Source organism: Cydia strobilella, chromosome 11 (assembly GCF_947568885.1).
Source record: "Cydia strobilella chromosome 11, ilCydStro3.1, whole genome shotgun sequence".
NCBI classification, from domain to species: Eukaryota; Metazoa; Arthropoda; class Insecta; order Lepidoptera; family Tortricidae; genus Cydia; species Cydia strobilella.
Genome location: NC_086051.1, coordinates 15623750 through 15644435, shown reverse-complemented (window position 1 = coordinate 15644435; position 20686 = coordinate 15623750). Strand labels below are relative to the sequence as shown.

Here is a 20686-nt window from a genome sequence, read left to right as displayed (position 1 = left end):
TCATTGGGTAATAACATTAATAACAGGCCTATTTGATTTAGTTATTCGATCTGTTTCTAACAAGGGCCTGACACTCTTTGATAGAGAAATATAGTCTTATTGTCATTCCTATAAGAGGAAAGAGAAAATAGTGCCATGCTTTGTCATTATCACCGACCGGGTGGCATCATAGGCAGGAGGCGATGGCGAAATACCGAAATTTATAAGAGTGAAAGAGAAAAAGTCCTATGCTGCCCAAATTTTATAAGGATATTCTTTCTCTTACCCCCGGTCGCTCGGTAGCGCGTCTATAACTACTTGTATATACTATGTCTATGGTTTCTAACATTTCTTCCATGGAGACTATATAAAGGAGCCAAATCTCTATGTATGAAAAGTGTCCATCAAAAAACAGTAATTAGGCGGCGCCACCATACACCGAAATACTACCAAAAACAACCTACGTAATTTGGTCGGGTTATTTGTTGCCTTATATGGTTCATGTTATACTCATGTCCCAGAGCCTAACTAGCGCCACCGGAGAGATCACTTTTGCAACAATTCTGCCATAAGAGATTGGCATCCTTTCTATACCATCCATAATTTCTTCAACCAAAAACGTCACTTTCGAAACTGACACATCAGTATTATGTCAGAAACAGATCGAATAACGAACTCGAATTGGCCTTTAGGTCAGTGGTGGCAAGTGCTCTCCTCATAGGGCAACTGCGCCTATTCGTGTAGGCTATAACTGTGAACGACTTCGTTAGTTCGTCTATCTATTCTCTCTAGCGCTTGAATAAGAGTAACAGGCAAATATACGAGTTTTGACATTCGCGGTATCCCTTAACGTAGTTCCGCTCTCATTTTAAAACGGCTAGCTAGATTGCTTTGAAACATTGTACTTACAATAGGATAAGGTATATATATGTCGGCGCAAGGCACCTGTAAGCTTATAATTGCTGGGGCCCGGGAAGGTGGCCCGCATTCCTGGTCAAATGTTTACATTAACAGCATTAGGCGTGATTGTCACAGAGTACGTCGTTGTTCCTTGAAGCGGGGCGGTTATTGTAAACACTGCCGAACGTAGCCGTGGGTCTGGTATTTGAATGAAATTTGATATTAGTTCTTTGTTCTGAGCTTAGCTTTGAATGCCAAGCGAGCATTAAGATTTGGGCCATGGTTGAGTTGGGACGCGCGTCGTCCCGTAACCGTGCCGTGAGATTTCGTGTGCTTTAAGTACCTACATACTTGTACCACTTGACCCACGGATTCGTTTCCGTTTCTTGATAACTTCGTGATGTAAAAGCTTTGATTAACTTGATGTGATCTCTTTGTGATTTGGAACTTAATTAATTGTCAGCGTGATTTAGTGTCATTCGGAATCTATACGTAGTTACTAGTGTCAGTGGGTTTATTGTATTAACATTGTATTGGACTTGTGTGCGTGATACTGATATGCCCACTGTTTCCGCCCACCATGGAGCCGATGCCTGGTCCCCTGATGCCTTCGTAGAGTTACCGGCTCCGACATCAGAAGTGGGATAGTGAACGAGGAAAATCCGGAAAATTGTGGAAAATTCTAAATTGATAGATTATCAGAATTTTATTGGAAATTGGTTGCATATTATTTGAAGATAGTTTAAAGGCCATTGGTTTGTAATTTGAGGACCGCTCACTTGGAAGATGCAACCTAATAAGATATGAATTATCTAATATGAAAGTATTTGTTGACGAGGTGTTCTTAGAAAGAATAAACATCTGCAACTATTTTGATTAATTTGAGTGAGCAATACACATGGTCGTGAAAACTCATTTTTTTTTAAATCATTTTTCCCACAACACTGAATAAAAACAAGAGACTTTATAATTCTGGAAGCAGTTCCTAAGGAGCTATAAGTGATATGATGGCTGTAGTGTTCAACAACACCGACTGTGTTGGCGGTGCAGTACAAACTGACTGCAAGCGATACGGCTTGTGAGATGGAGTTATCCGGTGGGATGGCAAGATAAGTAGTAGAGGTTAAGTCGTAGACACCGCTGTGTGTTGTCTTTATTCAGTTTGAAAGTTTTTGATATTTTTGTTAGCAGAAAGGTACTGAATATTATATTTGATGTGGTTTAAATCATACTATGAACCTGCAAAATGATATTTTATATCTGACTTTATTTCATGACGAAGAATTTTATTCTTATTTTTGGAAGGTATCTATTGATTTATGGCGTTGTTAATGAACGTCGGGTCTGATAAGCCCTTGATCATCGTTTGACCTTATTGGTCGTTTTGACATTTGTGTTTGTTGGAAGAGGGGAGAATTTATGTTGCGACAGACTTAAGCCTCTGATGGACTGAGGTCTCAGTTGGTTGAACATTATTCCTGCTTGATTTACTCAAAGTTTCAAATTTCCGTGTATCAAAAAAAAAAGTGAACTAAGATTTACTGCTAATTATATTTGACCTAATGTATCCCGTCCCGTAGCGTCCTATAAAGAAAAAAAAAAGTTATAAAATAGAGAGAGCCTGGGATTTCAAATGTCTGGTGAGAAACCACTCTTAAGCAGTATCTAATTTTTTTTTAAGTATCTTGATAACAGAATCTTGAACCAATAATGAATGTTGTCCCTAAACATTTGATAAAGGTGCCATATTATTTTTGTATGGTCATAAATTTGCAGCGGACAAAATGCAGTCTGAGTCTATTGAAATGTTTTAGTGGGCAAGTTATTGCCACACGTGTAATTGGGTACCTACTGTATTTCCCGCTTATTGCATTTGTTTGATTTTAAGGAAGTTTGTTGCATCGGTCAAATGACTTAACAAATTTACCTAGATTTCATTGGTATTGAATTTCTAACGCGCAAAACGATAAAATTCTTTGTTTATATTTGTTGATTTCATACAAAATGAGGAAATCAAATAAATAATTTGGAATTTGGATTATGGATTTATGGAAATGATTCATGTTGGATCATTTGGTCAGTTTAATACAATTTGATAAAAATTATGAAGTGATCATTTCAATGATAGATCACGGATCACGATTGTTAAACTTTTGACTGAAAACGTGATGATTGTTTGAATCATACAGATCGAACGAAAAGAGATCTAATTTAAGAATAATTTAAATTAAAGAGACAATGACAAACTTTGTATTGATCAGTTTTAAGGAAATGGGACTATGGTTTGTCCAACTAAAAGAAAAGGCTTGCATTCTTTATGATATGTGTTAGCACTTGTGGTGCGGTTATTGTGTTGCCAGATTTGGCTGTGTTGTGTCTGACTCGGGTTGATGAGTCGTATATGTGAGAGAGTCGCTTGTCTAGTCTCGACTCAGGTGGCGACAGAGTTGTCCAGTCTCTGTGTGAGATGGCAGCAGAGTCGGCCAGCCTGAGTGTGATGGTAAGCGTGATAATCTCAAGTAACATTTTGTATGTTTGGCAATCTTGTGGTAGATTGCGTGTACAACTATTGAACAGAGAATGCAGAGCGTTTGCAAAGTATGTGCATTTGAGTTTTGAATAAAACTGAATATGGTTTTGATCTTGAATAGTTTGTCAATGCATCTTTAAATTTCTTGTTGAGTTTAAGACTCGTTTTAGAAGTTTTAAAAGTTTTGTTGCTATATGTTTTAGGTCAGAGTTGAATGAAATCACCTGTGAAGAAATTAGACGTAACCAGAATGAAGTAGTGGCTTTTGTGAATTTGCCTCTTTTAACAACAGTTATGCAACTGCAGAAACTTATTGGTACACTTTCATATTTCTGTCAATTTATTCTTAAGTTTTCATAGTTATCAGCGCCCCTTTATAAGGCCATTAATCTACAACAAGTAAAGTAAAATTTCGTTGGATGCTTACCTGATGCATTTCTGGAGAGATGTGCCAAAAATATTGGCGTAACTAATGATGAACGTGTTGTAATGTTTACTTTTCATTGGTACTTATTCTAAATTACCAAATGCATACTGATACTGCTGGTTCAGTAACTATAGTGTTTTGCTTTTCGCAAAAGCAGCATAATATGTATCATGCCAGAAATTATTACAAAAGAAAGGTTTATTATCATTTATACGAATTAAATCAAATGAGATTTTCAATATACTTACAGCCTTGCTTATAAGGTAGTCATTTCACAATTCGAGGAAGAATTGACAATAACTAATGATCATTGATGTTCATATACACAGAACAATAAAGTTAACACCTAGAGTAGAGACGGTAAACGAATGGGTTCTGTTCATACTCGTATTTTTGTCGAAACAAAATACAAAAGTGCTAGAGATTTCTAACAGTCAGTTATGTTACATCCTGAACGCGATTTCAAGATTATTGAAATAATTTAAAACGAAATAAAAATGTTATCATACAATATCTTCTGGATACATTTTGAAGTCTGATGTTTTTCACCAAAACTAAATTTAACACGCTATTTACCAAGCGTTTTTAGTTAGTGTGCGATAAATTACATTTAATTAGGTACTCTGCATTTCGGCTGAAAGAGACTTGATTTCTGGATAGCAAACGTTTTTGCCGTTTTCTGAATAAGCGACAATATCTGCTTATTTTATTGTAAACTGCATTTATGCAATTGAAATTTGAGGACTGATTTGAAACTGAAGCTGATCTTGGTCATCATATGCGAATATCGTCACTATCGGTGTAAAAAAAAAAGAGAAATTATGTACTTCTTAGGTATTGCTTGAATAGTAATGTTACTGTAAGAGCTGTTGAAGCTTTTTTATTACAGTGTGAGTTTATGGTCGGAAAAATAAGTCGTTTAAAAAAATCATATGCCATCTAGTACGTGATGACAAGTTTCTAGTAAGACTTGTACTTTTAGATTGGGCGTATTATGATCACAGTAAAGAACATGCTTACTGCTTTGGATATCAATTAAGAGAGACCATGGCATGATGTTGTTCATGACTGTTGTCACAGCTGTTTTAACTGTACAGTGATTATGGTCATTTTTATAAAATATAACCCCTATGAATTGTTTATTGGTAAATTGAAGCAAACTGACAATCGTGACATGCGTTAGGTGGTAATCATCAGAGCGTGATCAAATCTGTCAATGAAATTTTATTTGTGCGGATAAACAGCATTTTGACAAGACGTAAAGGCTATTTCGAGAGCATTGTAAATTAGAAAAAAAAAATGTTTTTGTATTTTATACTGTGGATACTATTTTTGGGTATAGCAACTATGACAAAACCTGCGCTGTAGATTGATATTGCAATTTGAGGAATGAAGTTTACGTGCAATTCATGATTTTCACTACATTAACTAAAATTAAAAATCATGAAAGAAATCAAACTAGGTCAGACTTGAAGTTTTGAAGTCCGTTTAAGGTAATTGACTTGCTCGATAAAGATTGATATTAGTTGTTAGCTATTGATCGCAATAAAACTAAAAAGTATGCGCACTAATGGATGCGTGCGATGTGATACTTCGATGTCAGACTGTTACGTTCCCATGGAATTGGATTAATGTTCATCCGTTGATGAAAGTAGAGAACAGTCAGGATCAGCCCCTGTCGGCGAGGTGTGGTGATACACTTGGTTGCCGAGATTTTGATGATACACATGGTTGTTTGTATGCAACATGGCTGGCATTGTGTTTTGTGACGTGATCTACTGTCTTGGTCGCTAGCCGTAGGTCATATTCCAAAGCCAGTGTAGCTGGTAAGGAGACTGCGCGGTATGGTGACAAGCAGAAGGGTTACAGTTGATTTATTGACTTTGTGGTCTATTTTGGCGTGTGGCCATTGATATCACATGTGTGATGATGAGACAATGGGTTTGTGTCGAATTTGAGAAATTCGATTTTGGGCTGTTTCTGATCTGTGCCTTATGAGAATATTTAATTTGTTACTGTTGACGACTTGATTATAAGATGCGTTATGGATTTTGGGAACTTAACTTTTTGTCATTGTTGTGATCTGGTGGCAGGATAGCCGAGCAGATTGACAAATTGGAATTTTACTTCTTTTGAGAATCTGTGATGTTGTTGGGCACACTGGGACGTGTGACAGTCAGGATCGCCGTGTCGGCGCAAGGCACCTGTAAGCTTATAATTGCTGGGGCCCGGGAAGGTGGCCCGCATTCCTGGTCAAATGTTTACATTAACAGCATTAGGCGTGATTGTCACAGAGTACGTCGTTGTTCCTTGAAGCGGGGCGGTTATTGTAAACACTGCCGAACGTAGCCGTGGGTCTGGTATTTGAATGAAATTTGATATTAGTTCTTTGTTCTGAGCTTAGCTTTGAATGCCAAGCGAGCATTAAGATTTGGGCCATGGTTGAGTTGGACGCGCGTCGTCCCGTAACCGTGCCGTGAGATTTCGTGTGCTTTAAGTACCTACATACTTGTACCACTTGACCCACGGATTCGTTTCCGTTTCTTGATAACTTCGTGATGTAAAAGCTTTGATTAACTTGATGTGATCTCTTTGTGATTTGGAACTTAATTAATTGTCAGCGTGATTTAGTGTCATTCGGAATCTATACGTAGTTACTAGTGTCAGTGGGTTTATTGTATTAACATTGTATTGGACTTGTGTGCGTGATACTGATATGCCCACTGTTTCCGCCCACCATGGAGCCGATGCCTGGTCCCCTGATGCCTTCGTAGAGTTACCGGCTCCGACATATATATATGTCTGTAATTAGTTTATGTAGCTTCATATACCAGTTAAAAAAAATACAGCGAATGTAAGATTTTCATACAAAACTTGTTTTTGCTCTATTTCGTTTGTTTTATAAACTAATTGCAGACCTAGATGTACCTCATATAATTTGTATGTGCATAGTTTTATTACAATCCAACACGTAGTTTTAAAATGAGAGCGGAACTACGTTTGTTTGGGAAGGTGCAATTCGGCCGAGCTTGCCGGGGACTCTTAAGGGCTTCGAAGCCCTTTCTCCGTGGTCACTACATTTGTATTTTTTGAATTGATTGCCATTTAGGGCACTTGCGTCACCTGACTAGTTTGTTTCGTTCTCAAGGAAAAGGACTTGTGTGATGGCTCTCACGTTGCTAATAATTCCCATTGGAGGTTCGCTAATATTTACACAAGCATCTGCCACACGAAGGTTTCTTTTCGTTGAAATCGACACATTTTTTAAATAATTCACAGCTGCCTGTATGTTTTTGTAAATAAAAATAAAACAAGAATGTTTTTGTTTCTTTTGCCATTCCCGAGACTAACTTGGTACATGTCGTATGAATAGTACAGACAGCGGATCAGACTACGCGTTAAAAGTATCTACCATTTTATAACAGCAAAACAAAAAACCGGCCAAGTGCGAGTTGAACTCGCCCACCGAGAGTTCCGTACTTTTTAGTATTTTTAGTTTTTTTGTTATAGCGGCAACAGAAATATATCATCTGAAAATTTCAACTCTCTAGCTATCACGGTTCATGAGATACAGCCTGCTGACAAACAGACGGACTGCGGAGTCTTAGTAATAGGGTCTCCTTTTTACCCTTTGGGTACGGAACCCTAAAAAGATATGCACTGCACTTGAACGTAAACTATAGATATAAGACCCCTGTTTGGAAAAGTATTCGGGTGGCAGATATAGTCTGACAAAAAAGAGTAGATATTAAAAAGTGGCAATACTGTAGTGTCGTCCCTTTCAAATCCATCTATATAAGATAACGAAACGACGATCAAAAAGGGTTGAAATCTAATTCAAGGTAATATTCTATAGGAAGGACTTTGGAAGGATAGGCGGACCGATAAAATAAAACAAAAACCATTTCACATACACCATTTATTAATATTGAAGTAAACAAACATACAGCAGTGGAGGCATTCCAAGTCTACAGAAGTTGTACAAAATAATTTGAAAAAATTGTAGATTCTACATATATGAAATTCACATCGATAATAAATATTTTGACGGTCCGTAATACTGAAAGAAATAAGGTTTTGCTTTTACCACAACCACATACTTAGATTGAATGGGCCCAATTTAAACTACCACGATCGTACGACTTATTATTGCGATAAAATCAATCATATAAGAATATTATTACAGGTACAGGAATTTATTTATTATAGGTGTGTTATCGTTGCATCCTCTGCTTGTACGATCCTGAGCTATTTTATTTACTATCGAGTCAAATGAGCTACTTGTGCATCGCTGAATAATTTGACACATCTTTATGCTCTAATTTTATTTAAAAATGGGCAAGATACGGACTTAATATAAGATTTCATTAACTTTTCATTTCTCTAAGACGTAAATGGAAAAAATAATACAAATAAAGCTGAACAAAAAGTTAAAAAATATGGCTATAAATCTTTGAAATGTGGTCTATAGCAGCGCAATCGTTTGAGTGGCTGTGGTGTGGTCATCGCGTAAGACAGGATTCGTGTAAGATTCCATTTTTCTACAGAATTCCCTAGATATTTCGTGTTTATAACCGATTTTACAGCTTTAGATACACACTTAATTTTACTACATCGAGTTTGTCGCTTACTTATTTCAGTATTTAATAAAAATGTCGACATTTATTTATTCATTAAGAATTCTTGTATATAAAACACCTTTTACATATAACAATAATGATTTATCTAATATCCAGACAAATTATTTTTCAGATATAACATATAATTTATCATACATCCATATTTTCAGTTGAACATTTAGTCTAGTCTAGGTACATGTAAACACAAATCTTAATATATATTTTTGTCGCAAAATGCTCCACTGCCCAACCACCCTTAGGATACATATGAAGAATGAAGATTAACACTACCCATTCTCTCCCCAGGCACACATGAAACTACAACTAATGCGGGTAATATGATGAATATAGAACTCATTTTCTGTATATTCAAATGAATATGATATATTTTTTATCAATTAGACGAGAAAAGAGACGTCTTATTTTGAAATGAACAAAAAATCCTATATATTTTGAAGCCAAACATGAATTATTTTATGCTTTAGTATGATTTTGATGTGTTACTGTGATTAATAAATTATCAGTTAATTTGTCATTTTGTTTACATAAAAACTTGAAAAATAACAAAGTATAAGTAGGTTATGTATAGTGTTCTAGAATATTTTAGTGACTATTACTACGCATTCACACTCCTGGTTTTAGGTAGGTACCAAAGCAACACGAAATTTAATATCTACTTTAAATTGTTTTTTTGTTTTTGTTTTTATAGATTTCATCGGATCTAGTATTAGCGATTAAAAGTACTACAGAAAATGAGTTCTTGAGAACGCTTTTGAATGTATTGAAACGTTACATGAACTAATAAGCATGTCACTAAGAAACTACTTGAGTCATATTTTCAAGACTGTCAACATGTAAAATAGTTGGATGTTATCGTAAATATAACTATGTTCGAAAGCATTTTTCATCTTTTCAGACTTCTCAATACAGTTTATGATGGGAATTTTATTTAAAAGATTATTTTTTGAAAACTACTATTGCGCTAAGAATTTGTTAAGCAATATGCTTACATTTCCATTGAATTATTTCATAAATATTTTGCTATCAAAAAAGATTGACCAATATCTGCAACATGTCAGTGTATCTAATTACCTATACCAACACAAGTGGCTATGACTATGACCTAACAAGATTTTTAACGTACCTATACATATGATGAACACAGAAAAAAAATGAATGATGAAAATGTCGCCAGAACTTTCAACCTAGTTAAAATTTCGGGTTTCAGATATAAAAAAAACTTACTTTTTGAATTGTGTGATTCAATAATCCTTTTAAATTGTAAATATTACTATTAGCATCTTCCAAAAGATGGTCGACGACAAATCAACATATCAAAGTTGGTTGATATGTAAAGCCATGCTTACACGGGCAATATTTATGATGAATAAAAACCCTACCTATCTAAAGCACAGAATAACTAATAGTACTACCGTACAGAAAATTCACTCCTTCACAGAAGTCAGATTTAGGTATAAAATTATACCTTTACTCGCCGCCTGCAAGCAAAATTGAAACTTATAACCGCGCACGAACCGTGAATCTTCTTTGCGCGCCGCAGTTTTATGACCGAGCTGCGAGTGTCGGCACGGGGTTGTCACTTGACAAGTTTTTGTACCTATACCTACTGATTTATTATTTTTAAGATAAATATGTAGGAATTACAAATGTTGATTCTGTAAACATAATTTTTTTATCCGGAGATAGTATGTCTGGTTCTCACGGAAGTAGGTATGCCACAGAAGTACTTATTCCTTTGAAAATATATCGGTCAATATAGTCCGGAATTAAAAAAAATGTAATTTCTGCTTCCTTGTTCATCCGCTTATTCAGACATTCGTAAACAGAACAATATCTATAGATTTAGGTTTCGAAGGCATTATGTATTTTCAATTTTGCGTGAGTCGAGCGGCAGCCCATTGCCATACGCCTGCCCGGGAGGCGCGCCGGTCAAATGTACCTAAACTGCGAAGTGACACCCCCCTGTCTAAAGTAACGAATCAAGTTAAAGGAATGAATGCAAGATGGATCAATTTTAGTAACATTCTTGGCTGCTTTTAATTAGTACTTACATAAGTATTATTCAAAGTTGCGGATATAATTGGTGTTGAAGTTGCTATGTCTATAAATATTATCACCTAATTGCTTTGTAATTTCTTGATCCGTTGTCCCTTATTAGGTACTTGTTATACGAAGTTATCTTAGTGTGGTCGTGAATTTCTTAACTGATGCTTGTAAACGTTGTCTAGAATTGAATTTTCAATTGCCCGTGAAAGCGCGCTTTACTTCAGTTATATATTTTTAATGTTAATTTTCTCTCATGACGAATGATTATCCCTAAGACAGTTCCTTTAAGTCACCTTTGGTTAGGCTTAATTTAAAAAAAAAATTGAAGAAATATGTTTTTACCGTATTTTATCATTTAAACTTTACATTTCTAAATAAATGAATGTGCTAAACTTTCAAAAATAGTCTACTAATACTTCATTAAAAAATTAACCGTCATAGAGATCGTCATTGGACTCGAGACTTATAGTTCAAAACAAATTGTCGCCCTAAATATAAAAAGCTATGGTAAAGTTTTATTTGTAGATTTCATTTTAATTCAAAAGCGTTCGAGGCATGACATTATAAGTCAGCGGATTCTTACAGTAATATGACATATATAAGCATGTAATTAATCTTAATATAGCTCTCGGCATGTCAGCTGTGTGCTATTCACGCGTATAATCGTCACGAAGACGCATATTGTCGCAATAGATAGATAGACATAATCCAAGCCGGTTAGAGAGCATAAAAATAATCGCGAATTTAAAACATCTACCGGATAAAGAGACATTTCTGTCAATATTTGTCGCCAAGTTGTTCAGGCGACTGCCGCATACAGTGCGGCATTCCTGTTAAATAATTAGCTCTGAAGCATAATTCCATCGAATACCGTTTTCAAGTCGATCGGCCTCCTAAAATTAACGAAAGGTCCGTTACGAAGGCTCAGTAAATCGCCCGACTTTTGAATCCGAATCCCGAAGATGCCCGATAGGTAGGATCGGGGCGATATCATCATTGCCCAACGAAACCTTTAGACCAAAAAAAAAACCGAACGAAAAAGACATAGACAATTCCCCCACTAAGGGGTTCAGCTCGCTGGCGAGCCAATCTCCGAGCAAAGTCGACCTCTGCGCGTCAGAAACGCTTAAGGTATTTGTTTGTTACGTCCCAGTACTGTAGTACTCATCTCCGGCGGGCAGCGCGCGGGCCGCGGGGCGCAGGCGCGGCCGTCGGTGGGGGGGGAGCGGTGGGGAGACCCCGGAGGGGGGACCCCTCAGACCCACGCCATCCAGCCTTCGTACATCAGGCACAAGTTCTCTGCGTTAGTCGCTTCCGATATTATGTAGTCCACCTGCGAACATTTTTTTCAAATGAAAAAACCAAAAACACAGTATAAAGCATTGTTTTTAGTTCGCGCACGAAGTCTGAGTTTTTAGTCGAAGAAGCGTTTGGGTGAGTGTCAGATTGTTACCTCAAACTTCGTGATATAAAGATGTTTACGAGCGTGACAAGTCAAATAGTATTTACAATCTTGATATAATAGAGAGATTTTTAATCAAGTACTGTGTTTAGGTCACGAAGCTCGCTAAGGGGCCTAAGTAAGGTACGAGCTTAAAAAGCTTGATTACATCACTGTTGTACACAATACTGTACTGATCAGTATTGTATACAATACTTTTTCTAAGAGAACTAAAATATGATTATATTTACAAAACCATTTATATCTCAAATATATAAATTCCGACACTGGAGATTTTTTATGTTACGAACCCTATGTGGTTATCTGGTTATAAAATTAAAATATCTCCCGCCAAAAATCTTTGGATATGGTAGAAAAAATGGTTGTTGAGTGTCACTGACCTGGTCCTGCACTCGTCCAGCGCGCGCGGGGGAGGGGGCGGGGTCGGGGTCGCGCGCCTCCAGCTTGAGCCGCACGCGCTTCCACACGCCGGCGCCCACTGCGTTGCGCTCCCCTCCTCCTAAGGGATAAACCAATTGCAACCTTACCTCGTTGTAAATAAAGGCTGTTTTAAATATTTCAACGTATGGAAATCTTCGAGGTATGAAACGATAAAGGTGAACAGGTCAGTTAAACTGTATTTTTTTTTTCATTAATTATTTGGGACCAGCGTTACACAAATTGACCTTGCCCAAAACTAAGCAAAACTTGTACTATGGGAACTAGGCGACGAACTGTGAATGAATTATTGAATGAAAATAAATATCTTCGAGTAAAAACATTGCAAAAACTTGAGGATATACTGTAATAGTAGTAGTAGTAGTAGTACTAACCATGTTTGAGGCTGGTCCCCCTCGCGCCCGGGGCGGTCTGCCGCCCCGCGCGCCGCGCCCCGCTCTCCGCCGCCCAGCGCGTCCCGAGCCTGCAATCATAATAGGGTTGTTTCCACATGTTCAATTTTATAACAACTAGGGGCATGTTTATTGCTTTAATTCCGTTACGCAAAAGTAAAAAAACCCGTAATTGGCCATTAAAGACTGCCACATAGAACTACCGCTCAGTACGGAGCGTCGCGCAGTACTTTCGAATTACTTCATGAATCTTCAAAACCAATCGAGATGCCATTATAAATTTTTTTATAGGACATTAGTACACCATAAGCTACATTATTGTGTAAAAATAAAAAATATAAAAAAATGCGAAGTTGGAAAAAAAAAGATATTTAATACTAACTTCCGGTTTGTTATATAAAAAAAAGATAAAAAAAACTTTTTTTTATAAATTTTCAAAGAAATCAACTAATATTATCAAATAATCGCTATTTAGTTATAATTAAATCCATTGAAAGAATTGCAATAATAATTTTTAAAAAATCCGTTCCTCAAATTTTGTAGTTTTTTCAAATGCGTATAAATTTTTAACGAAGCAATATATTAAAAAAGTAAATATCCCAAATTTTTTAGTTCACATATAGGTCCAATTAATCCAACTATGAACAAAATCCAGAACCTGACAATTTTTTTGCTGCCCGCTTGACGTGAAATGCCCCAATAGTTAGATAGAAAACGCTAATTTATCACAGTAAATTGGAAACTTAAAAAATATATGGAAATAATAAATAAATACTTATAAAAAAAAACTCAAATAAAAAAAATGGTACCATTCGATTCCTTACATTTAACTAAATAATATATTGTACAGCAACAATATACATAAACGCAATATTTCACCGACAAAATCGCAATTTCCTTGTTTTCCACGGCTTCTGAGCAATAGCGACGTTACATGCTGACGTCACGATGCAGTAATGCCAATTTGTAAAAAGCGTTTCGTCAGTAAAGTGCGGGTGCCAGACTTTGACCATCATTTGTGACTTTTGTATTGCTTTAATGTAATGGGTCCCATATAGACATTGGATCCCAAAAACAAACCTGATCGATTGATAGCAGTAATAAAAAAAAATCATTTAGTGTATTATGTCATTAGGGCCCTATACAGCTTACTAACTTCAAATAAATTAGGTACACGTTTGCCATCTCAACTTCACGGTCAACATTGTCAAATACTAACTACGGTTGGTATCTACTAAACTAAGGTTGGTAATTCCACCTGTCCAATTTCTTGGTCCAATGTGCATTGAGTCTCACTCTCTCACTAAGCAAAATGTGAGACGGAAATACACATTGGACAATGAAATTGGACGGTTGGAATAAGTAAGAATAAGCGATAAGTATTTTGACCTCCAGAATTAAAAAAAAACGTGAGCGCCATCCCCAATTTCTATGTTCTAGATAAATCGTTCCAGTAAATTCACTGAGACGTTGAATCTTGTGTCCTTTTCACAAAACTGTTGCAAAAAAAATTGGCCGTCATCATGATCTTCTCTATTTTTTGTCCAATCGTACTTATCATTATGGCTGATTAAGATCTATTTGGAATTAAGATATACTAGGGAGAGTAGGGATTAATGACAGCCAATACTTACTCAGCCAAGTCCGTGTAGACAGCGGGCAGTCGCACGGTCAGTTCGGCCGCGGCAGCAGTAACTGCGGCGGGTCCTGCGCTTGTATCGTTTATGATATTCAAAAGTTCCGTGATTCGTTTCTCTCGAGCTAATATTTCGCTCGCTGGATTTACTCCCTGGAAATTAAAAATACGATAAATATTTTGAAAAACAAAATGAAAAGATATTTAATTCTTTAAATGTATCTGAGAAATATCTTCGAGTCCGACACTCCTAATGAATTAAGTCATCAGATGACCAAATTTTTGGAACATACTCAAGGTCACTTCGTTCACGTATACCATGAACGCCCATACAAAGTGTCATGATGATGAAAATCCCAGGTCATTGGTGAATCTTTATTGAGACCACAAACGTATCCGTATACTTTAGGATTTCTTTAAAGCTTCTGACTGCATCAATCGTTATTGACAAATACAGTGCTTTCTATATCCTAGAATGCGTGGTCCAATTTAAAGCTTTTTTGAATTTTGTATAACCGGTAGAACTCAATACGTTTAAATATTATATACTTGCAAATTATTAAGAATAAGTAGAACTAATCGATTCAGAGGACATTAAAATTGATGGCACACCACAAGGGTCAGTTATAGGCCCTTCACTTTTTATATAAATATATTTCCAATAAAAATGAAAGCTTTGGCTCGCTGGCTCAGTGACAACCATAGAGTAACTTATACTAGAGCGGTACTGTCATAGTAAATTTTGTAACCCCAGTAAATTCACTGCCATCTGTCGACACACTTTAAAACTAAAAATAAATATTTATAAAAATACGATAAATTGTATTTAAATATGGATAAATGATTTTTTATTTGCATTAATTATTTTTATATGATTTTGACCCATGTTCTTTCACTGGTATGCGTTAAAATTATAAATAACAAACTAAACAGTCAACGCCCTCTATACGAGTGTAGGCCAAAACTAGTGGCGCCATCTGATCGAGAATCAAATTTTCGTGATTTTCGAGGCACGTTTTTTCCTTAGACTGTATCCATCTATTACGGAGTTATATCTATCTTTGGTGACAACATATCTGCACGCACGTCGTTGACGTGTTGCAGGGCCTGCAGCGGCGGCCTGATGTCCTGCGCCAGCGCACCGCGCGCGGCCGCGGCGGCGGCGAGGCGGGCCGCCGCCGCTGACAGTAGTTCCGCTCCATCTATTACGGAGTTATATCTATCTTTGGTGACAACATATCTGCACTCACGTCGTTGACGTGTTGCAGGGCCTGCAGCGGCGGCCTGATGTCCTGCGCCAGCGCACCGCGCGCGGCCGCGGCGGCGGCGAGGCGGGCCGCCGCCGCTGACAGTAGTTCCGCTCCATCTATTACGGAGTTATATCTATCTTTGGTGACAACATATCTGCACTCACGTCGTTGACGTGTTGCAGGGCCTGCAGCGGCGGCCTGATGTCCTGCGCCAGCGCACCGCGCGCGGCCGCGGCGGCGGCGAGGCGGGCCGCCGCCGCTGACAGTAGTTCCGCTCCATCTATTACGGAGTTATATCTATCTTTGGTGACAACATATCTGCACTCACGTCGTTGACGTGTTGCAGGGCCTGCAGCGGCGGCCTGATGTCCTGCGCCAGCGCACCGCGCGCGGCCGCGGCGGCGGCGAGGCGGGCCGCCGCCGCTGACAGTAGTTCCGCTCCATCTATTACGGAGTTATATCTATCTTTGGTGACAACATATCTGCACTCACGTCGTTGACGTGTTGCAGGGCCTGCAGCGGCGGCCTGATGTCCTGCGCCAGCGCACCGCGCGCGGCCGCGGCGGCGGCGAGGCGGGCCGCCGCCGCTGACAGTAGTTCCGCTCCATCTATTACGGAGTTATATCTATCTTTGGTGACAACATATCTGCACTCACGTCGTTGACGTGTTGCAGGGCCTGCAGCGGCGGCCTGATGTCCTGCGCCAGCGCACCGCGCGCGGCCGCGGCGGCGGCGAGGCGGGCCGCCGCCGCTGACAGTAGTTCCGCTCCATCTATTACGGAGTTATATCTATCTTTGGTGACAACATATCTGCACTCACGTCGTTGACGTGTTGCAGGGCCTGCAGCGGCGGCCTGATGTCCTGCGCCAGCGCACCGCGCGCGGCCGCGGCGGCGGCGAGGCGGGCCGCCGCCGCTGACAGTAGTTCCGCTCCATCTATTACGGAGTTATATCTATCTTTGGTGACAACATATCTGCACTCACGTCGTTGACGTGTTGCAGGGCCTGCAGCGGCGGCCTGATGTCCTGCGCCAGCGCACCGCGCGCGGCCGCGGCGGCGGCGAGGCGGGCCGCCGCCGCTGACAGTAGTTCCGCTCCATCTATTACGGAGTTATATCTATCTTTGGTGACAACATATCTGCACTCACGTCGTTGACGTGTTGCAGGGCCTGCAGCGGCGGCCTGATGTCCTGCGCCAGCGCACCGCGCGCGGCCGCGGCGGCGGCGAGGCGGGCCGCCGCCGCTGACAGTAGTTCCGCTCCATCTATTACGGAGTTATATCTATCTTTGGTGACAACATATCTGCACTCACGTCGTTGACGTGTTGCAGGGCCTGCAGCGGCGGCCTGATGTCCTGCGCCAGCGCACCGCGCGCGGCCGCGGCGGCGGCGAGGCGGGCCGCCGCCGCTGACAGTAGTTCCGCTCCATCTATTACGGAGTTATATCTATCTTTGGTGACAACATATCTGCACTCACGTCGTTGACGTGTTGCAGGGCCTGCAGCGGCGGCCTGATGTCCTGCGCCAGCGCACCGCGCGCGGCCGCGGCGGCGGCGAGGCGGGCCGCCGCCGCTGACAGTAGTTCCGCTCCATCTATTACGGAGTTATATCTATCTTTGGTGACAACATATCTGCACTCACGTCGTTGACGTGTTGCAGGGCCTGCAGCGGCGGCCTGATGTCCTGCGCCAGCGCACCGCGCGCGGCCGCGGCGGCGGCGAGGCGGGCCGCCGCCGCTGACAGTAGTTCCGCTCCATCTATTACGGAGTTATATCTATCTTTGGTGACAACATATCTGCACTCACGTCGTTGACGTGTTGCAGGGCCTGCAGCGGCGGCCTGATGTCCTGCGCCAGCGCACCGCGCGCGGCCGCGGCGGCGGCGAGGCGGGCCGCCGCCGCTGACAGTAGTTCCGCTCCATCTATTACGGAGTTATATCTATCTTTGGTGACAACATATCTGCACTCACGTCGTTGACGTGTTGCAGGGCCTGCAGCGGCGGCCTGATGTCCTGCGCCAGCGCACCGCGCGCGGCCGCGGCGGCGGCGAGGCGGGCCGCCGCCGCTGACAGTAGTTCCGCTCCATCTATTACGGAGTTATATCTATCTTTGGTGACAACATATCTGCACTCACGTCGTTGACGTGTTGCAGGGCCTGCAGCGGCGGCCTGATGTCCTGCGCCAGCGCACCGCGCGCGGCCGCGGCGGCGGCGAGGCGGGCCGCCGCCGCTGACAGTAGTTCCGCTCCATCTATTACGGAGTTATATCTATCTTTGGTGACAACATATCTGCACTCACGTCGTTGACGTGTTGCAGGGCCTGCAGCGGCGGCCTGATGTCCTGCGCCAGCGCACCGCGCGCGGCCGCGGCGGCGGCGAGGCGGGCCGCCGCCGCTGACAGTAGTTCCGCTCCATCTATTACGGAGTTATATCTATCTTTGGTGACAACATATCTGCACTCACGTCGTTGACGTGTTGCAGGGCCTGCAGCGGCGGCCTGATGTCCTGCGCCAGCGCACCGCGCGCGGCCGCGGCGGCGGCGAGGCGGGCCGCCGCCGCTGACAGTAGTTCCGCTCCATCTATTACGGAGTTATATCTATCTTTGGTGACAACATATCTGCACTCACGTCGTTGACGTGTTGCAGGGCCTGCAGCGGCGGCCTGATGTCCTGCGCCAGCGCACCGCGCGCGGCCGCGGCGGCGGCGAGGCGGGCCGCCGCCGCTGACAGTAGTTCCGCTCCATCTATTACGGAGTTATATCTATCTTTGGTGACAACATATCTGCACTCACGTCGTTGACGTGTTGCAGGGCCTGCAGCGGCGGCCTGATGTCCTGCGCCAGCGCACCGCGCGCGGCCGCGGCGGCGGCGAGGCGGGCCGCCGCCGCTGACAGTAGTTCCGCTCCATCTATTACGGAGTTATATCTATCTTTGGTGACAACATATCTGCACTCACGTCGTTGACGTGTTGCAGGGCCTGCAGCGGCGGCCTGATGTCCTGCGCCAGCGCACCGCGCGCGGCCGCGGCGGCGGCGAGGCGGGCCGCCGCCGCTGACAGTAGTTCCGCTCCATCTATTACGGAGTTATATCTATCTTTGGTGACAACATATCTGCACTCACGTCGTTGACGTGTTGCAGGGCCTGCAGCGGCGGCCTGATGTCCTGCGCCAGCGCACCGCGCGCGGCCGCGGCGGCGGCGAGGCGGGCCGCCGCCGCTGACAGTAGTTCCGCTCCATCTATTACGGAGTTATATCTATCTTTGGTGACAACATATCTGCACTCACGTCGTTGACGTGTTGCAGGGCCTGCAGCGGCGGCCTGATGTCCTGCGCCAGCGCACCGCGCGCGGCCGCGGCGGCGGCGAGGCGGGCCGCCGCCGCTGACAGTAGTTCCGCTCCATCTATTACGGAGTTATATCTATCTTTGGTGACAACATATCTGCACTCACGTCGTTGACGTGTTGCAGGGCCTGCAGCGGCGGCCTGATGTCCTGCGCCAGCGCACCGCGCGCGGCCGCGGCGGCGGCGAGGCGGGCCGCCGCCGCTGACAGTAGTTCCGCTCCATCTATTACGGAGTTATATCTATCTTTGGTGACAACATATCTGCACTCACGTCGTTGACGTGTTGCAGGGCCTGCAGCGGCGGCCTGATGTCCTGCGCCAGCGCACCGCGCGCGGCCGCGGCGGCGGCGAGGCGGGCCGCCGCCGCTGACAGTAGTTCCGCTCCATCTATTACGGAGTTATATCTATCTTTGGTGACAACATATCTGCACTCACGTCGTTGACGTGTTGCAGGGCCTGCAGCGGCGGCCTGATGTCCTGCGCCAGCGCACCGCGCGCGGCCGCGGCGGCGGCGAGGCGGGCCGCCGCCGCTGACAGTAGTTCCGCTCCATCTATTACGGAGTTATATCTATCTTTGGTGACAACATATCTGCACTCACGTCGTTGACGTGTTGCAGGGCCTGCAGCGGCGGCCTGATGTCCTGCGCCAGCGCACCGCGCGCGGCCGCGGCGGCGGCGAGGCGGGCCGCCGCCGCTGACAGTAGTTCCGCTCCATCTATTACGGAGTTATATCTATCTTTGGTGACAACATATCTGCACTCACGTCGTTGACGTGTTGCAGGGCCTGCAGCGGCGGCCTGATGTCCTGCGCCAGCGCACCGCGCGCGGCCGCGGCGGCGGCGAGGCGGGCCGCCGCCGCTGACAGTAGTTCCGCTCCATCTATTACGGAGTTATATCTATCTTTGGTGACAACATATCTGCACTCACGTCGTTGACGTGTTGCAGGGCCTGCAGCGGCGGCCTGATGTCCTGCGCCAGCGCACCGCGCGCGGCCGCGGCGGCGGCGAGGCGGGCCGCCGCCGCTGACAGTAGTTCCGCTCCATCTATTACGGAGTTATATCTATCTTTGGTGACAACATATCTGCACTCACGTCGTTGACGTGTTGCAGGGCCTGCAGCGGCGGCCTGATGTCCTGCGCCAGCGCACCGCGCGCGGCCGCGGCGGCGGCGAGGCGGGCCGCCGCCGCTGACAGTAGTTCCGCTCCATCTATTACGGAGTTATATCTATCTTTGGTGACAACATATCTGCACTCACGTCGTTGACGTGTTGCAGGGCCTGCAGCGGCGGCCTGATGTCCTGCGCCAGCGCACCGCGCGCGGCCGCGGCGGCGGCGAGGCGGGCCGCCGCCGCTGACAGTAGTTCCGCTCCATCTATTACGGAGTTATATCTATCTTTGGTGACAACATATCTGCACTCACGTCGTTGACGTGTTGCAGGGCCTGCAGCGGCGGCCTGATGTCCTGCGCCAGCGCACCGCGCGCGGCCGCGGCGGCGGCGAGGCGGGCCGCCGCCGCTGACAGTAGTTCCGCTCCATCTATTACGGAGTTATATCTATCTTTGGTGACAACATATCTGCACTCACGTCGTTGACGTGTTGCAGGGCCTGCAGCGGCGGCCTGATGTCCTGCGCCAGCGCACCGCGCGCGGC

General features: G+C 43.3%; 1 protein-coding gene and 1 long non-coding RNA gene across 2 annotated transcripts; one reads left to right on the top strand and one right to left on the bottom strand.

Annotated features, from left to right (window-relative positions):
* Positions 1 to 587: 587 nt before the first annotated feature.
* On the top strand, positions 588 to 7151 carry LOC134745285 (uncharacterized). Its single transcript, XR_010128153.1, has 2 exons — positions 588 to 830; positions 6884 to 7151. It is a non-coding gene; the product is annotated as an uncharacterized LOC134745285 (long non-coding RNA).
* Positions 7152 to 7740: 589 nt separating this feature from the next.
* On the bottom strand, positions 7741 to 14642 carry LOC134745557 (uncharacterized; the record flags this gene model as incomplete). Its single annotated transcript, XM_063679621.1, has 5 exons — positions 7741 to 9851; positions 10435 to 11855; positions 12365 to 12483; positions 12797 to 12885; positions 14449 to 14642. Coding segments are annotated over 4 exons (480 nt in total), but the record flags the coding sequence as incomplete, so codon positions are not given.
* Between the last annotated feature and the right edge of the window lie 6044 nt (positions 14643 to 20686).